General features: G+C 35.9%; 1 protein-coding gene across 9 annotated transcripts in view; it reads left to right on the top strand.

Annotated features, from left to right (window-relative positions):
- The window catches only part of SLC41A2 (solute carrier family 41 member 2), a 143,432-nt gene that overhangs the window by 98,981 nt on the left and 24,551 nt on the right, over nt 1-19,900 (top strand). For all 9 annotated transcript variants that reach the window (XR_012420556.1, XR_012420557.1, XM_045365828.3 and 6 more), the window contains 2 exons: nt 3,170-3,301; nt 4,853-5,001. Coding sequence is in view for 7 of the 9 variants with exons in the window: in XM_045365828.3 (XP_045221763.2) it covers nt 3,170-3,301; nt 4,853-5,001 (281 nt within the window). In the remaining 2 variants the exon portion in view is untranslated. The remainder of the gene's footprint in view (nt 1-3,169; nt 3,302-4,852; nt 5,002-19,900) is intronic.

The following is a 19,900-nucleotide window of genomic DNA, read 5'->3' as shown; positions in this document are numbered from 1 at the left end:
GTCTATAGCACTATTTATTGATTTGCAGTTCCTCCTTTGTCATATCTCAGATTTCGTGTGTGTGTGGGTGTGTGGTTATCAAGTTAAAGAAGTCCTACTTGATTCCTCGTTTGCTAAGAGTTGTTAATGATAAATATAAAATTGTATAAATTATTCTGCATTTATTCATACAATTATATTATTTTTTCCTGCATTCATTTGTTAATGTGCTGAGTTGCTTTAGTTTCTTTCCAGCTATTAAATCAGTCTTGCATTCCTAGGATAAATCAAATTTGGTTATGATATACATTTTATGTGTTGTTGGATTTGATTTGCTAATTGTTTAGTATTTTTAAAGTTTATGATGTTCCTATATTATCCTTTTAATGCACGCACTGTCTGTAGTGATGATGTCTCTTTCATTCTTGATATTGGAATTTGTGTCTTCTATCTCTTTTTTATCTATTCGAAGAACCAGCTTTTTGTTTCATTTATTTTTCTCTGCTGTTTTTATTTTCTATTTCATTGATTTCTGTTCTTATTTTATTCCTTCCTTATACTTTCTTGTGGTTTAATTTTTTTTTCTTGGTTCTTAAGATGTGAGCCTTAGATCATTGATATGAAAGCTTTCTTCTTTCCTAATATAAGTAATGCTATGGATTGCTAAGTACTGCTTTATGTGCCTCCCACATATCTCAATATTTTATGTTTTCATTTGTAGTAAATTCAAAATACTTTCCAAATTTCCTTGTGTTTTCTTCTTTGAACTATGGGTTTTTTAGAAATGTACTGTTTACTTTCCAGATATTTGGGGGAATCCTCAGATATCTTACTTTTCTGTTATGGAAAGAGAGCATACATTGCTTGTTCCAATCATTTCTAATTTATTGAGACTTGTCTTATTGCCTGTAATATGGTCTGTCTTCATTAATGTTCCATGAGTGCATGTGTAAAATGTATGCTGCTGTTTTGGGTAGTATGTTCTATAAATGTAATTTAGATTAAACTGGCTGATAGTATTATTAAATCAGTCTTGCATTCCTAGGATAAATCAAATTTGGTTATGATATACATTTTATGTGTTGCTGGATGTCTTCATTAATGTTCCATGAGTGCATGTGTGAAATGTATGCTGCTGTTTTGGGTAGTATGTTCTATAAATGTACTTTAGGTTAAACTGGCTGATAGTAGTATTAAAGTCTTCTATATCATTGTTGATTTTTAAAATATAGTAAGTCCTCACTTAACATCGTTAATAGGTTCTTAAAACTGTGACTTTAGGTGAAACAATACATAACAAAACCAACTTTTTTCTCATCAATGTTATAATATAATGACATTGAATGATGCTATTCTAGGAGTTGCTGTACATCATTTCGCTTATAGTCTGTTTCCAAGAATCTATCAATGACGTTAAGTGAGGACTTACTATATGTGTACTCAATGAATGAGATACAGTGGTAAAATCTGTGTGTAAAAACAGACCTGTCTGTTTTCCCTCTCAGATTTATCAGTTTTTGCTTCATGTATTTTGAAGACTTGACTTTTTTTTTTTTTTTTTTTTTTGAGACAGAGCCTTACTCTGTTGCCAGGCTGGAGTGCAGTGGTGCGATCTCAGCTCACTGCAACCTCCAACTCCGGGGTTCAAGCGATTCACCTGCCTCAGCCTCCAGGGTAGCTGGGATTACTGGCACACGCCACCACAACCAGCTAATTTTTCTATTTTTTTAGTAGGCATAGGGTTTCACCATGTTGGCCAGGATGGTCTTGATCTCCTGACCTCATGATCCGCCCACCTCGGCCCCCCAAAGTGCTGGGGTTACAGGCGGGAGCCACTACTACTGGCCATCTTGACCTTCTTAAACTTTATTCAATGTTCGTCTCCATCCTTGGTAATATTCCCTGTTAGAATGCCTTTTTTTTCCTGATATTGATACAGTCACTCTCACTTTCTTTTTCTTAGTGTTTGCATGATATATCTTTTTCCATATTTTTACTTTTAATTTATGTCTCTGTCTTTTAATATATTTGTATACCTTTTCCACTAGATCCTTTAACGTATTAATTATAATTATTTTAAATTCCTTGTTGGATGGTTTCAAAACCTGATTTATCTCTGGGTCTGGCTCTGATGATTTCTTAATTCCTCCAATGGTTTATATTCTTTATTGTTTTTCCCTGTCTTTTAATTTTTTAATTGAATGCTGGACATTATATATACAAGACCATTGGAGATTGAGATAAATATTATTTTTGCCTAGAAATAGGAGTTCTTTTCTTCTGCTACATCATTAGGATGGAGGATTGAGTCAATCTAGTCAGCACTTGAACTGGGTTTGTTTTTGTGGTTATTATCATTACCTTCAGCACACCACTAACCTCAACTTTCTTTATGGGCATGCTCTGGCTATCCTGTGCTTAGTGTGCAGCTTGGAGGGCTATATGCCTGCAGCCTAGAAGGTTTAACTATCTGTGCTCTTCCTCTTCTCCCAACAGTCAGTTGCTGATGTTTCTTAGTGAAAGGCATGGGATGGGGTTTGAGATTCTCTTGCTCTTTCCTCAATCTTAGGCAGTCCTACCCTTAGCAGTTAAGAATTTGAATTTTTCAGTTTTCTTCTTACTCACTTTTATGGCTTAACTTCTTTCTCCTATACTCTGCAAAAGGAGAAACCATTTGAGTATCCTGTCTTACCTTGGAGGGGCTTACCACTCTTTGGAATTCATTTCACATCCTGGCATCAACTCTTCTGCTTCGGATTATATTAGAGGGTAATGAGTATTTTTTCCAGTGGCTCTGTACCAATTTCTTTAGTAAACTGAGAAGAAAAGTTTCTAGCCTTATCTATTTGAGTAAGTCTAGCTTATCTTCCCTGTCATTAAGGTGATAAACGTGAAGGATCTTGGTACCTAATTTTATATCTTGGTTTTGATAATGATTTTTAAAAATTACCTGCTCTGGTCTGCTTTCATACCATACAGTCAAGTTTGAAAACACAATGAATTAATCTTATCTAACAATCACTTTATGCCTTTGGAATGTCTACTTAAACATTAAATAGATCAACATTTCAGAACTCTTTATTTTGTTTTATTGGCCCATAATGTTACATGAAGAGGGTTGCTTTTGGTTGAATTTATGCAAGTTGTTTAAAATATGAGGATTGCTACTTTGTTTTTCCTTGTGTTTCAGGTATTGGTGGTAATTTGGTGGCCATTCAGGCTAGCAGGATTTCTACCTACCTCCATTTACATAGCATTCCAGGAGAATTGCCTGATGAACCCAAAGGTTGTTACTACCCATTTAGAACTTTCTTTGGTCCAGGTATGTGCTCATGGATTTTTGCATATTTTAGATCAAGGCCTATTGCTCTCTAAGATTATAGGCAGGCAGCATTTATTGAATATGTGTTTTGTGAGAGTTGCTGAACTTTCCTATTTCTGAGAGCTAATCCCAGTGAATGAAAAGGCATGTGTATCAATTCTACAGTTGCCGAGGATCTTTGTATAATGTTTCTTTGATGCCTGTTTCTGAGGTATCTTGCTTATTAGTTGTGAAAGAGAAACCTTATTTTGTGAAAGACAAAAGAATCATTGCCAGGTGATTTTGGGAGGCAGATGTACTATCTTATCTATATTTTTATTTTGGCCTTTCTAAATGTAGGCAATTTGATCTCAAACAAACCAGATGAGAAGGGATAACCTCGGTTTCAAGGATGATGCATTATTTATGTGACTATGAAAAAACAAAGGCACACGATTACCAAAAAACTAAGACCATAATTTTAAACCTCACAATTCTTTTTTTTTTTTTTTTTTTGAGACAGAGTCTCGCTCTGTCGCCCAGGCTGGAGTCCAGTGGCCGGATCTCAGCTCACTGCAAGCTCCGCCTCCCGGGTTCAGGCCATTCTCCTGCCTCAGCCTCCTGAGTAGCTGGGACTATAGGCGCCCGCCGCCTCGCCCGGCTAGTTTTTTATATTTTTTAGTAGAGACGGGGTTTCACCGGGTTAGCCAGGATTGTCTCGATCTGCTGACCTTGTGATCCGCCCGTCTCGGCCTCCCAAAGTGCTGGGATTACAGGCTTGAGCCACCATGCCTGGCCTAAACCTCACAATTCTTATATATATTTTTTTCCCTGATGAAAATAAGTGTGATTATTGACTTTTGTTTTTTAAAAAAAATTTGTTGTTGTTAAGACAGGGCTTTGCTCTGTTGCCCAGGCTGGAGAGTAGCATACCATCACAGCTCACTGCACCTCAAACTCCTGGCTCAGGTGATCCTCCCACCTCAGCCTTTTGAGTAGCTGGGACTACAGGCACGAGCCACCTTGCTTGGCTAATTTTTTATTTTTTTATTTTTTGTAGAGATGAGGTCTCACTATGTTGCCCAGGCTGGTCTTGAACTCCTGGCCTCAAGCAATCCTCCCACCTTGGCCTCCTAAATCTCTGGGATTACAGGTGTGAGCCACAGTGCCTGGCAATTATTGACCTATGAATGAAGATCAGAAATGGCTACCCTTTTAATACCAGCGATAGAAGTCTAAAGAAATTAGTAAAACTAAAACATTCTTGTACTTTAAGAACTTTATATTTTCTCTTTTGTCTTCCCTCTGTTTTTATGATAGATATTAAAAGTGTGACCGATGTTCTTCATAGCAAGTTTTTATCAACCACCTTTCATTTAATTAACATATATGGTGGAAATTTCAGAGAATGAAATGAATTGTAACTACTTGAAATTTATTTTTGGCAATCAAATTTCATATGATAGTATGAAGTATAGTAACTAGAAAGTAATCCTCAAATTTTAATAACTATGACCTATTATTAACCAAAATATAATTTCGTTTTAATTACTTTTACATTTTATATTACAGGAGTAAATAATAAGTCTGCTCAAGTTCTGCTGCTTTTAGTGATTCCTGGACATTTAATTTTCCTCTACACTATTCATTTGATGAAAAGTGGTCATACTTCTTTAACTATAATCTTCATAGTAGTGTATTTATTTGCTGCTGTGCTACAGGTAAGAGTTAAAACTTCTTGAAACCTCTTTTATGCTGAGACTGCTGTAAAAGTACAACTATGGAAATCTAAAAACACATGACATATTTTACCATCTCAAAAATCAACTGAACATCTTCATATTGATTTGATCTTCTGAAAACCAATAAACAATTTTTTGTTAGTCATCAATATTTATATTGTTAGGCCCATGTAAACATTGTTTATTATAGAGTCAGTTAATTTCACTATGACTTATATTTACTTTTCTTGTATTTTCTTTCCCATGGGGCTAATAATCATATCTCTTTGCATTTGCATCATTTTCCATAAACCCATCTTTAATTTTTACCAATGGTTCTAGTTTTATTTTGGCTTCCTGGGCATGGCTCCTTGCTAAACTTTGTAGATTTGGTACCTTCTTCAGTGAGGTAAGTCCTAATCCCTTAAGAGATGGATTCAAATAGTTCTTTGAAGAGATAACATTTATCATTTGACTTTCAAGGAGTTTGGCATGTAGGAATGAGGCTAGAAGGTAGGTATGTAGACATTATTCCACTGAAAAGAAACTACATTGATGATAATGATGATAATGAAATTAGTTGGCATTTATAGTGTTTCCTATATGCTCAGAAGCATTATAAGTGCTTTATATGTATTGATTCATTTAATTCTCACAAAATGCTATGAGATTTGTTTTTGATATAAATCAGCGATTTTCAAAGTGGGATACACACAGAGCAATGCATCATGTGGAGGAAGAAAAGATTAAAACTTCATTTATTTAAAGTATCTTTTTTCTTCTATTTTTGTGTTTGCTTAGTAATAAATATATTTTAGCACAATGTTAAATAAGTATACCAAATATTTTATACTGAGAGAGCTGCATAATCTAAAACTTTTTGGAGATTACTGAGTTAAAACACAGAGGTGAGAAAGCACAGGGCTTGTGCAAGGTACAATAATTCATATCTAGGATCTAACAGACAAGATAAGGTTAAGAAGGTTGATTAAGGCTGGTGTAGAAAAGGCCTTAAATACAAGGGAAATTAGAATCTATTCTTAAAATAACAAAACCCTTACAACTTGACATTTTTAGCTTGTCTATTATATTTCATAGTGCCTTAGATTTTACTGACAGTCACCTATTGAATAATTAATTAATTTATTCATCCAGTAAACTTTCATGCTACTAGATAGAGGGATGGCTTTTAAATCCCGGGAGGAATAAGTTCAGACTCCGTACTCAGGTCTCATAGTCTAGTGGGAAGGCCACTACATGAACAAAGAATTATAATGTACTATAATGTAAGTACTGAGTTTAGCTCTATATGAAGTGCTTTCAGAGTTTGAAAGAAAAAGCAAGTACCTCTACCTGGGGAGTAATGCTTTTCTACTGTTCAGTAGGGACAAAACTTATAGCAAATGGCTACTTTTATTGCTGTATATTATATGGTCATTTATTGTCATATATGTTTGATGCTGTTCTCTGTGTAACGATTGTGAAAAAGATTAATTCTTCAATCCCAGGGGAAATATTCAGAAACTAGTGTTTGAATTGCTGATAAACAAGCCATTGCTGGAGCATATTCCTATTTGCAACTCTACCTCTTAGCCTAATGGATTATTTGACATTTATGTTTATGGTTCTGTGCCAACATACTCTCATGTAGCATTTCACTTAAGTCAATGAAGGATATAAGTAATTTTTCTAGTTTATTAAAAAGTTTCAACATATATCCACTGTGTACCTACATGCCTTTTAAACCTCTGATCTAAATTCTCACCAGTGAAAGTTGAATAACTAGAATTGAGAAAAGAGTGATTATTAGTCTCTCTGTGTCTCAGTTACCGCCTCTGTAAAATGGGTGAGGTTGTACTATCTACCAGACAGGCTGCTTTGAGGATTAAATGAGTTACTTATATAAAGCGTGTTTATAGTAGATGCCATGTAAGTGTTATCTGATGCTATTGTTGTTGTTATTAAAGATAGTATTATAGGCCAGGTGCGGTGGCTCACGCCTGTAATCCCAGCACTTTGGGAGGCCGAGGTGGGTGGATCACAAGGTCAGGAGTTCGAGACCACCCTGGCCAAGATGGTGAAACCCCATCTCTACTAAAAATAAAAAATTAGCCAGGCGTGGTGTCACACGCCTGTAGTCCCAGCTACTCGGGAGGCTGAGGCAGGAGAATCCCTTGAACCCAAGAGGTAGAGGTTGCAGTGAGCCGAGATCACGCCACTGCACTCTAGCCTGGGTGACAGAGCAAGACTCCATCTCAAAAAAAAAAAAAGAAAAAGATAGTATTATAAATGGTGTGTCACTGGTTCAGAATGACAACTGGAAACTATACTGTTGATTGAATTTTCTTATGTGTCTTTTATAACTTTAATTTTTATGGGCTTTGCTTTTCATTTTTCTCCCAAGAATCAGATATCCGCCAGAGTAGATCTTTGCATTTGCAGCCTGATATTGTGCATTTTCTAATGGAATAGCTTAGAATAGGTTGTAAATTCTTAGATCAAATCTACATGTTCTGACACTAGTATATACATAAGCACATGCACACACACCTCTTTAAGGTTTGGGTAAAAGATCTTGACCTTCCCCACCTGGCTGCAGTCAGTCCAAAGATGAACAGAAGGACGAAATAACTCCTTAAAGACAAAGAATCTTTGACCACTTAGAACTTCCTTTTTAATATTCTTTACTAGATTGTCTTCCTTTTTTGATCTAGGTTGAATTTATATTCACAACCTTGGTCCAAGCTCTTATTCAAATACTTCAGTTCATGCCACTCTTCTCATCCCTAAACTCTCTAATTTGATTGGATATTCTATAGTGCAGTTTTCCAATGCATGCTGAATTTCTCCCCATCTACATTCCTACCTTCTTGAGGGTTGAGACCATGCCTTTCCCTTTGGTATTCCCCACAGGACATGATATAGTGGCTGTTTTTATAAATTAATGTTGTTTTATACTCTTCAACAGACTAATACTCTTTGAGGAGCCTCCCTGCTAATTCCCCAACCCACTAAATGAAGGAAATCGATTTGAAGGAACCTTCATATTGCACTTATTATAATGACATAGTAACAATCATTTGCAGCACTTTTGCATTTACTCAGATATCATCTCTTCCTGGAAGCCTTTCTTGAATATCTGATTTTCTCTGAATTGCCTTATTCTCTATTTCCCAAAGTACCCTGTGAATACCATTATCCTAGCATTTTCCATATTATATTGATGTTATCTATAATATTTATTGTGTCTGTCTCACCCATTCTAGAGATAGGTTCTTTGTTTCACTCATTTTTGTATCTCCAGCACCCAGCCCTGTCCCTAGTGCTCAATTAATGCTTGTTAAAACTGAATGACTATATATTGCCAGCTTCATCTCCTTCAGTGGAAGGAGGAGAAAATTTTATAACTATTTAAGTATGGAAAATCACAGAAGAACTAAAAAAATCTAGATTTTTATTTTCCTTGTCTTCAATAAACACTAGTTTCCTCTCTCACTGACATAGATATCCGAAATAAAAGCAATAAAAAATGAAACACAATCCCACAACTTCTAATAGTGATCAGTTAAAACTGTAAGGTTTTCCTGAGATGTTTGGAGATGAAATAACTTGATTTCTTGGGAAGCAGAAGTGTCAGGGTAAAACTGATCATGAGTTGATAATAGATGAAGCTCAGTTCCTGACAGTGAAGTTCCTGACAGTGAGTGGGTTAATTTGTACGATTCTACTTTTGTATATGCTTGAAGTTTTCCTTAATAAGGACTTTTTAAAATAAAACTTTCAAATTTTAGATGTTAGTATAAGATTTTTTTTCAGAGTATATCATCTCTCAATTTTGGTCTTGTAGCTGAATGGGTATTTCTTACTTCAAATGAAAAGTAAAAAGTCAACTTAAATTTGAAATTCTCTGGCATTGGAATGGCTGAGTTAGTTTCTTATTTTGCCCTTGGCACACACTAGCTCTCATGTTTTGAAATTATTTTTTAAATTTAAGAAAAACTACTTGTAAGTCACAAATTACATTGTTTAGGGGTATTTATTATGTGTCTTGCAATTAGAAGGAAGCTATCAAATATGGTTTTGTTATGCGATGTTTAGGCCACTGGACCACAGTCAGAAGATGTGATGGGTTATACTCTATTCGTGTTCTTGCCTAGTCCCCGAGAGCAATCAGAGTAGCTAGACCGTGTGAAGACCACAGTAATGTGCTAAGAGACATTCCTATTTGACATACCTCCAATCACATGGCTTTTTGAGTTTATTTTTCTTCAACAGTAAGGATGGGTTGGTACCTAGCTAACCATCTTGATCCATTATACCTTTTATACCATCAGTCAGCTTTTATAAGACTACCAGCTATGCTTAAGGCACTATTGTTTGTTTTAGAATATAATTTTTAAATTTATGTCAAACTAGCACATTGAACCCACAGCTTTGATTTCACAGAAGCAGAGTATACTTTCCTCTACAAATTTTGACATGTTTATTGGGTTCTTTCTCTCTAAGCAGTGATTTTCCCAGCCTTCACATCTACTTATTTGGATGCTCCATTGACTGCTCAAAGCCTGTTAACTTACGAACTCAAAAGCATAATATAGGATTCCAAGTTAGGATGGGCATTGTTAGCCTTCCTTTTAAGATGTAACAAAGGGAATCTTACTGTCATTTTCAGGGTTTTCTGTTTGTTTGTCTTACGCCCTACAGTATTCTTCAAAGACTAGTCCCTTGACAGCATAATAAACCTGAGGAGGTACAAAGAAAACTCTCAATTAAATAAGCATACTGACAATCTCTTGAGCAAAGAAGGAACAGCAGTACATTTTGGTTTGTTTCACTGTTTAAGGCTTCTATTAGTTGTTCCCCTTTGTGTTAGAAATCCTAAATATATATCCTCTGTCTATGAAAAAACAAAAACATAAACATGTCATCTTGTCGGATGACATATCCTACAAGAGGCAAAAAGACTGCCCCTAGAAAAACTGAAAGAGGAGGCTAGGCGCCGTGGCTCACGCCTGTAGTCCCAGCACTTTGGGAGGCTGAGGCGGGTGGATCACGAGGTCAGGAGTTCAAGACCAGCCTGAACAACATGGTGAAACCCCATCTCTACTAAAAATACAAAAAATTAGCAGACATGGTGGTTCATGCCTATAATCCCAGCTACTCAGGAGGCTGAGGCAGGAGAATCTCTTGAACCCGGGAGGCGGAGGTTGCATTGAGCCGAGATCATGCCACTGCACTCCAGCCTGGGTGACAGCAAGACTCTGTCTCAAAAAAAAAAAAAAAAAGAAAAACTGAAAAAGGAGAAAAAAAGACTATAATTAGATAAGTGATCACAAATGTAAATAAGTCTATTGCTATTCAAATCTCATTATCCTTATAATCTACTATTTTACTCATTTGATTAAAAACAATAACCCCTTTTATTTTACTATTATAGTTTTCTGTTTTATTATGATTATGTAAATATGAAATATATAAATATGTTTTCTGTTGTAAAATATCACAGTGGGAAAAGAAAAATGAGACTTCTCTAGCCCTTAAATTCAATAGCCCTATTCTATTGAATTCCAACAAGGTATTTGTTAATATAATTAGTAAACAATGAATTAAAACTATTTCTAAATGAAATGTTGAATTCTCTATTTTAGGCAATTATAGTTTCTTACAGAAAATCAGATTATTAAGAACTCTACTAAAATTCTAACAGCACCAAATTCCATGGGAAATTTATTTTGAAAGTTTAGTTGTAGAAAAACTTTGGTTTTGGCTATATCCGTGTTTTCACATGGGAGAAACAAATGTTTCCTTTAAAGGGTAGAATGACAACAAATTCTCAATACATAAAGTTGAGAATTATAAATATCAGGATTGTATCAAGTATATAGTACATATAGTGTGCCAACTACTGTGCTAGTCACTGTACAAAAGAAATAAAAAAGATTGTCCCTGCCCTTAAGAATCTTCTCTTAGCTGTAGATTAGATTGAAATGCATGAAACAGCTAAAGAAGAGCCCAAGACTTACTTCCTTGTAACAATACAGTCTTTTTCTTCTGTAACTTCAGAATAAATTAAATTTTGTGCCCATGCATAACTTTCATTCTTTGAAGGTGCTTTAATATATTCTTTTTGGAGGGAGGAGATCAGACAATATAAGTTTTAACCACTGAGAAACTCAATATCAACAAATATAAAACTGGGCCTGGCAAAATACTAATGTTCATACTTCTTATTAATATAATTTTAAAAACAGAAGTCTCATTAGTTTTTGCTATTACTTTCAGTAGGCAATACTTGTTTTTGAATTTTATACATACATGCAAATTGCACCATCTCATATTTTCCAACAGATTCATATTCTCAAGAAAAAAATACTTGTTCTCAGCAAAGCCCAAGCACAGATAAATGCCCCTCATGACAAAACTTATAATCAGCATATTAACTAATAAACTTCCTAATAAGTATTTCTGTTTTATAAATAATCAAAGCTCCTGGTTGTTGAACATGTGTTTGTAATATGAATATACCTACAATACTAATAGTGCAGATTAAGAGCAAACATGTTCCATTGCTCATCCAGTAGAACATGCTTGGAGCAGAAATACAGCCAGTGACCTCTACATACTTACCAGACGGAGCATTGACAGTATCCTCATTCTGAAGTCATGTTCACATGATTCAATATTATCTTAACTACAGAGACATAAAAGTAAATTTTTCCACATAAGAAAAATATAAGCCAGACTGTCTGTCATCCATACATCACATACGAAGGGGAAAAGATAAGCTCCCAGTAAGCAGAGCATTGTAGAAAGATCAGAGTCTTCAGAGTCACCCTTGAGTCTGAATTTCTGCTTTGCTACTTATTTTGTATTCGTAGTCAGGTTTCTTAACCTCTTGTAACCTTATTTTTCCCCTACATCAGAGGCTAGAAATGAGGGCTAAGATAATATATATATTGGTAGAGTGCCTGGAACATAGTAAGTTTCCAATAATGGTAGTAGCTGCAGTTTATCATGTTTATTGTCATCGGCCTCATTTTTTTCTTTCCCTCAGTGTTACAGCTGGTTATTCAATTCCCTGAGCCCCTTCTCGCTTCTTTACCACTTACCTTCCTTTTGGCCCCTGTTCTTTACTGCAGAACTCTTCTTATTCTCTGATGACTGCCCTAAGCTTCACATACCACGCTTTCATTGCTTACTTTCAGACTGATATCTCCAGTCTGGACTCCTGTTCTACATCTCCAGTTAAACGTTGAAGAGACATCTCACACTCAACACATCCCAAACTAAATTCCTTATATCCCCCATAACTTTTCCCATTCCAGGGAGGTGTTGAGCAAGAAGCCACAAGTAGGGACAATAAAAAAGGAAATTGACCAGCCTTAGATACACAAGCAAGGATCCCCTAAATCCCTCAGCCCTTGACCCCAGAAAGTCCCTCTGGGATAAGGAGAGCTTTACTCCCACAGATTCTGTATCTCATGTGTACAGGTGCCCCGAATCCTGACCATCATAGCCTTCATCATCGTCTTCATACTGGTGAGTCCATGCAGTCTAATAGGAAGACTCCTGGACTAGGAATAAGTATTTCTGGGTTCTAATTCGAGTCTCTTCTTAACTCTATGACTTTTGCTAAGTCACAACACTGTCTGTGACTTAATTTCCTCTGTGATTTAATTAACGGGGAGCTGTTAATAATTAAGGTGGCAAGCATAAACCATTACTTAGCTGGGCAAACTATACTTCCTAGTTTGCCCAGCTAAGTAATGGTTTATGCTTGCCACCTTAATTATTTGAGTGACCCACCTTAATTATTTGAGTGACCCTAGCTGTCACTCAAATCCCTTCCTGCATTCATGATATATGATTTTATGAGTTGCCATTCCTACAGTACAGATGATGTGTTACAAAACCATTGTTGTACATGACTAGTAAAATATATGTTAATATTAAAACAGTCTGGTAATTAAAATAGTCTATTAATATTAAAATCATCTGTTGTTACTACTAGACTAATATTAAGTTAAATTGGCTTTTATGGATTAACCAGAAAACCCAGGCAATACTTAAAACATTGTTTTCCTGAAAACAATTGTATTCCAAGTCTAAATAGCTAATTTTAAATTCATCTGTTAAGTTAGAAGCTATCAAGTTTTAAATTTGTTTGACCTAAAACAATCTCCTTCAGGTTTCCAGATGGACTCCTTGGTTCTGTTGTCTCTGTACTTTACCTAGAAAGTGTATATTCTCCTATTTCTGCCATCATTTGATTTATTATTTTATAGTGTTCACTTATATCTTCTCTTGGTCTATAACTTTTTAGAGGAAAATGGTACTGCTTCAGTTATAGATAAGCCATTTTATATGCTTCATCTAAATTGTTTCTTCTGAAAGTTTTTGATCTCTAACAGTTCCCCTCTTGCAACTGGAGCCACTTTTCCAATCCACATATGAGTTTCAGAAATAATAATGGCAAATATTTGTATAGTATTTATCATGAGCCGTGCACCGTTCTAGGCACTTTATGTATATGAACTGATTGAGTCCTCACAACAGCCCAGTAAGGAAGGTTCTGTTTTCATTTCCTGTTCACAGATGAGGCAGTTGGCATAGAAGTTAAGTGATTTGTCCAAGTCCACACAGCAAGATGGAGACTGGCTCAAGTCTACATTCCTAACCACTGTGTTTTATAAGAATAGGTTTGGGGCTGGGCGCGAGGCTCACACCTGTAATCCCAGCATTTTGGGAGGCCAAGGCAGGTGGATCACCTAAGTTCAGGAGTTCGAGACCAGCCTGGTCAACATGGTGAAACCCCACCTCTACTAAAAATACAAAATTAGCTGGGCGTGGTGGTGCATGTCTGTAATCTCAGCTACTGTGGAGGCTGAGGCAGGAGAATCACTTAGAACTCAGGAGGCAGAGGTTGCAGTGAGCTGAGATCATGCCACTGTACTCTAGCCTATGCAACAGAGCAAGACTCTGTCTCAAAAAAAAAAAAAAAAAAAAAAAAAGATGCTTTGTTTTGCTCTTATTGAGGATCATAGTTTTCAGGACTTCTAAAGATTTACAGCTGCCTCTTCTCTCTGGTTTCATTAGATCTTAAACTTCTTCCAGCCAGGCATATTGCCCCAGAAGGATATTCATTCCACAGGATCCACACGGAATCAATGCCTACTGAAGTCAAGTAGGAATCCATTCCAAGCACATAAATAACTCCTGAATTTTCTGAGAGAAGGACAAAGTACTATGGAAGTTAAATAGTGGGAGAGTTTTTTCAATGTGAGGAGGGAAGTTTTATAGTGGATAACATTTTGCTTTGTTGGAATCCATAGAAAATGCCATTTCAGCTAAAAGGAGTAGCATTAGGCAAATGAGAAAAACTCAGGGTATTTATGGAAAACAGCAAGAAATTTCCGGGAGTTAAAAGGAGTGATGAAAAATAAGGTTAGAAATTACAGGTTGTAGCAAGATCATCAAGGAGCTTAAAGAACAGATGATAAAGAGTTTAGTTTATTCTATAGAATGGTGATTTTCAACTATTTTTCCACTCCCAACAAACTTGAGAGATCTGACACATTCATCTGATGCAGTGTGAGATAATTTATAGGGCTTGGGCTCTGGCTTCCACCATCAACTACCTGCATCAGCTTAGGCAGTCACTGCTCAGGCACTGTGTTTCCCACCTGTAGAAAGGGGCTAAGACTAGACCAACCTTGTGGGTTGTTATAAGGATGAAATAATGCATTTAAGGTGCTATTATTTTCATCATTATTGTCTTATTTTTTTATTATCAACATCATCATCATCAATAGCTGTGGATTACTGGGATGGTGACTCTCTGAGGGTGGCAGTGGAGCAATCAGAACCTATGAAACCAGCATTAAGAGTCTCTACCTTGATTCTGATACCTTGCTGCATTCCTTGGAGTCACTCTTCTAGATAAGGAAGAATGTAGCCATATGGTAACAACATGACTATAATTGGAATCCCAGGATAACCACCCAGTAGCTGAGCAAGTTAATTAGCTTAGCCTCAGGCAAGTTACTTTATTCCTTGGAGTCTTATTTTCTTTGCATATAAAATAATAAGGCTTCCTTTTTGCACAGCAGTTATAATATTTAAATACTTGACACACAGTAGGCCCTCATTACATGATGTGGCTATGTCTTTTTTTTTCTTTAAATCATGATGCTAACTCAAACCCTGTTCCCAGATGGCATCTCAAAGGATAAACCTAAGCAACCAGGATATTTAAACAGGTTACTTAATCTTCACATTTCTTCTCACTCCTCAGGACTTAATTCTACCAGATTCTAACTGAAAGTAGGATCTCTTTATTTTTTTCTGTGTGACTGTTCTGCCTCTGTCTCTTAATTGGTTTCTCTGTCTGTCAGCTTGGGTTGAAGGAGAAGTATAAAGAGAATGATAAAGGAGATGTGAAGGGAAGACCTATAGTTCCTAGAATTTTTTTTCTAGCTGTAAAAACAGCTACTTTAACTTTTGGAGCTGATCAATGTGGTTACCTTAAGATAAGACTTTGAAGCAGGTGAATTTTTGAGATGATTTTTTAACAGCCTCGTGATTGCATTTGTGTTATGTTGTAGTGTGATTATGCTATTACAGCTTAGGTTGTAAGGTCTCAAATTGAGACACCTTTCTAAATCCATATTTATGGTTAATTCTTTAGAGAGGTATGCTTGGGCTCCAGGCCAGTGATGCACAGAAGATGAAACGACTGTCTGCCTTATTGGAAGCACAGCATGCTTGATCCTGTGTAGCGAGGCATTGGGAAAGAGAGCTCTTTTCGGTCTTGTCAAGCCTGATAAGGGTGAAGGTGGAACCAGGGAAGCTGAGCCATCTTTTCTGAAGTATTCTGCTTAGGACATTGCTTCCTGTGCTCTGAATCCTGCTGACATTGCAGATATGATTTAGCGGAATTTTCACATCATCTACAAAAAAATCTTATAACATAACCGAGTGAAACCACTTAATTGAAAAGCATAAAAATAATTACTCAGGAAATTTGCCAGAATAAAATCTGGGTTGATTTGTGACCCTAGAGTATTCACCCCCCACACCCCCCCAAAAAAAACACTGACCTGAATGATTCTGTAATTGAAAATGTTTAGCTATTTTTAGGAATAGATATTAGCGTAATACTACTTTTTAATTTGAAAGCTAAACATCCGTATTAGTTCAGCATAACAAAGGTAATTAAATTATATTTTTGTACTATCTAGGAAAATGTATTAAAGCAAAAAGTTTCCAAAGATTTTTGCATTTATTAAAAGGGAAGCTTAAAGGGTATCAAAGGATGGTGAGACCGTCACTCAGTATCTGAAATAAAAAGACAAAGCTGAATTTTTACTTACTATTGTAACGGAGTTATACTGGGATCAGGCACAAGCAGAGCCAACTATTGATCTTCTGTAGGGTTTTAGAGAAGCATGGCTTCAGGAACTGGCAAATGTTCAAAAGCATGTTTGGTCTAATGTCATCTGTAGAAGTATGATTACTTGGGTATGACTGTTGGCCCTCAGGGGTACGTTTATTGGAATGGATTAGTTCCTAATTGGCTACTTCAGGAACAAGGACTATCATTGATTGGCTAACTTCTAAAGCATGTTCAATGAGGCACGTTTATTGATTGAATGAATTTAAAACCAGTTTTGGTGGCTACCTGTTACTGTGGCTAAAGAACAATCAGTCTTTTCCAAGGAGTGTAGAAACTTTTTTATTCTTAGTTCTCACTTTTGCTCTTCACTCAGGAGAAATAATTAAGAATTATCCAGACATTCAACTCTGCTGTTGATTCTCCTTAAAGATGAGATTTCAGTGTAAAGAACTCTTTTCAGTTTAAGTGTCAATCAGCATGATTTCATGTTCTTTTTATCTTTGAATCATTTGTTGAACCATCTGCTGGGACAATAGCTGTGCAAAAGCATTTGAGACTGGACACTAAGCATTAAGTGACTGTAAGACAAACAAAAATAATAAGAAATATTTTAAGAAGGGACAAGAAGGCACATCAGTACCAAGACATAAGAATTTTGAGGCCCGACCAAGAAAACAAGTCTGTATGTTTCTCCAGGTAGCTTGGCTGCCTTTTTTTTTTTCCTTTTTAGCTTAAATATAGATTGCTTCGTTTCATCTGTAATGTTAGTTCAGGTGTAGCGTGAAGTGTTAGCAATGTTTTAGGTTGCCCAAGAGAAAATACAACACCATTGTATTATCTATAGCTGTAACAATTAACTATAACTATTTGAGTTAAGGAAATTAAATTGTTCCCCTAGGGCTTGGACTGTGTTATTTACTGTATCAGCCAAAGTGAGAGGTAAATCTTCATGGACAATTTTGAATTGTCAATTCGAATTGTCCAGTTGACTGTCCTGTTGATGAGGTTGATATTTTTAGGCATTTGTTCCACTAATTACTGTTTTCCCAGAAAGGACTCTAATGAGACATAATCCATCCAAGGCTACTGGGGAGTCGTATCCTTGGATTGGCTTTAAAATAGTTCTGCAGAACAATTAATCTGTTCCTGGATTGGCATTAAAGAAACTAATTTCTACATAGGAAGAAAGAGCCAGGAATTGTACAAGAGAGATAATCTGTAAAGACAGGAATGCAAAGGAGTGTGACACAGAAAAATTTTGTTCTAATGGTCATGGGTGGAATCTGTCTACTTTGTGTAGTCATCTCTTTGTTCTGAGAATCTTAGGTTAATAGTCAATTCCCACAGATCATCTGCTTCTGAAGGTATGCTGAAGAACCTCAGTTTGTGTTCTCTGATGAATTGTTACTTTTTAGCTCTGTCAAAGTCTCTTTCATTTTCCAGAGGATAGCAGAGGATGTGGCCAGTTCAGGCTCATCCAGGGATTCTGTTTTATTCATCACTGAAGCTTCAGCACCCAACCCTCTGCTTGGCACATAAATATTTATAAAATGAATACTGTTTTGTATTATTTGTGAATTATTTAAGGCATTTCAGTTATGTTTCTTCATTTCGATTCTGATATCCCATTGAAAGCAATAACTATGTCTTATTCTTTGAATGCTCCAGGAATGTCATCACGCTGTTTTCTATGTTAGATATAAATAAGTATTCATTAAATTAGATATATTAAGTGTACTTTGTATGAGTAATAGGGAAGCACCTGACAAGGTTCTCTATCTGAAAGAGGTAACAGATCAGTTGGAGAGATTAAACTTACACCCATAAACAATTTGAAAGTATATTTTTAAAAAGTAAAATTACATTCTCAACAAGTGTAATAAAATATTCTATGAACGACTACAGTGATATGTTGCTTAACAATGGGGATACAATATCTAAACTTAGAAACAGTGCAGTAAAAGTATGGTATTGTAATCTTACAGAACCACCATCATCTATGTGGTCCATTGTTAACAGAAATGTAATTATTTGGAGCATAACTGTAGGTATTTTAACATCATAGCCAGTTTAGAATGCTAAACTTTACATTTGGCAGGTCATGGTGGTTCATGCCTAAAATCCCAGCATTTTGGGAGACTGAGGTGGGAGAATCGCTTGAGGCTGGGAGTTTAAGACATTTTATATTTTTTAAGACACGGGGAGACCCAGTCTCTACGGAGACAGAGAGAAAAAGAGATTTTAATTTTATGATTGAAAGTAAATAGGCTGAGCTTAGTGGCTGACGCCTGTAATCTCAGCATTTTAGGAGGCTGAGGCGGACAGATTGCTTGAGCTCAGGAGTTCAAGACCACCCTGGGCAACATAGTAATACCCCATCTCTTAAAAATGAAAATGAAAATTTAAGAAAAGAAAGTAAGTAAAGCTTCACAGTGAAGTACTATTATACCATATACATCAGGGATAATGAATGATCTACAACTCCATACAACAATGTAGTAAATCTCACAAACATAAGGTTAATCAAAAGAAGCCAGACACAAACTACATATTGTATGATTATAGCAAGTAGGAATATAGGCATAAAAGGTTTTTTAAAAGTAAATGAAGTTTGATAACTAACTTCTGCCAGCATAAGAACTAATATAATGTAGGAAATAATAGCTTGTGCCTTCTAATTTGAAAACTAACTGGTAGGTGATCAGGCTCATTCTTTTTTCCCCATTTGACAAGCCCTGTTTTTAAATACTTTATTTAGAAGGAGAATATGAAGAAATATTAAGTGTTTATTGACAACTAGACAATATGTATTTTATTTACATTATCTCATTAATCCTTCAGCAGTCCTCTGAGATGTGTATCATCTCCCCTACTTTCCAAGTGAAAAATCTGAGAAAACTGAAAACTTAAAAAATTTGCCCAAAGTAATACACAGTCAGCCCTCAACATCTGTGAGTTCCATATATATATATGTGTATTCAACTAAACTTGGATCAAAAATATTCAGGAAAAAAATTCCACAGAGTTCCAAAAACCAAAACTTGAATTTGTTTCACACTACATTGAATCCTCGTGAGTGAAGTGATGTGTTGGCATTATATTAGGTATTATATGAGTAATCTAAAGATGATTTAAAGTATACAGGAGGACATATGTAGGTTATATGCAAATACTGTGCCATTTTATATAAGGGACTTCAGTGTCTGCAGATTTTTATATCCATGGATTTTGCTATCTGCAGGAGGTCCTGAAACCAATCTCCATGGATATAGAGGGACAACTGTAGTAGTTAAGTGGTAAATAAGATTTGAGCTTAGACTTATATTACTCCAAAGCTTATGATCCACCTCCCCAATCACAGGAGATAAGTAAAAGGACTGAGAACAATCTGGTTAATTCCATTATTTGGTAATGGGAAGTGACAGGAAGAATTCCTGTACTCTAGGGTAGGGGTCACAAACTTTTTCTGTAAAGGGCCAGATAGTAAATATTTTAGGCCTTTAG

Source organism: Macaca fascicularis, chromosome 11 (genome assembly GCF_037993035.2).
Source record: "Macaca fascicularis isolate 582-1 chromosome 11, T2T-MFA8v1.1".
Lineage (NCBI taxonomy): Eukaryota > Metazoa > Chordata > Mammalia > Primates > Cercopithecidae > Macaca > Macaca fascicularis.
The sequence above is the reverse complement of the archived record's forward strand: the minus strand, read 5'-3'. Positions and strand labels throughout refer to the sequence as shown.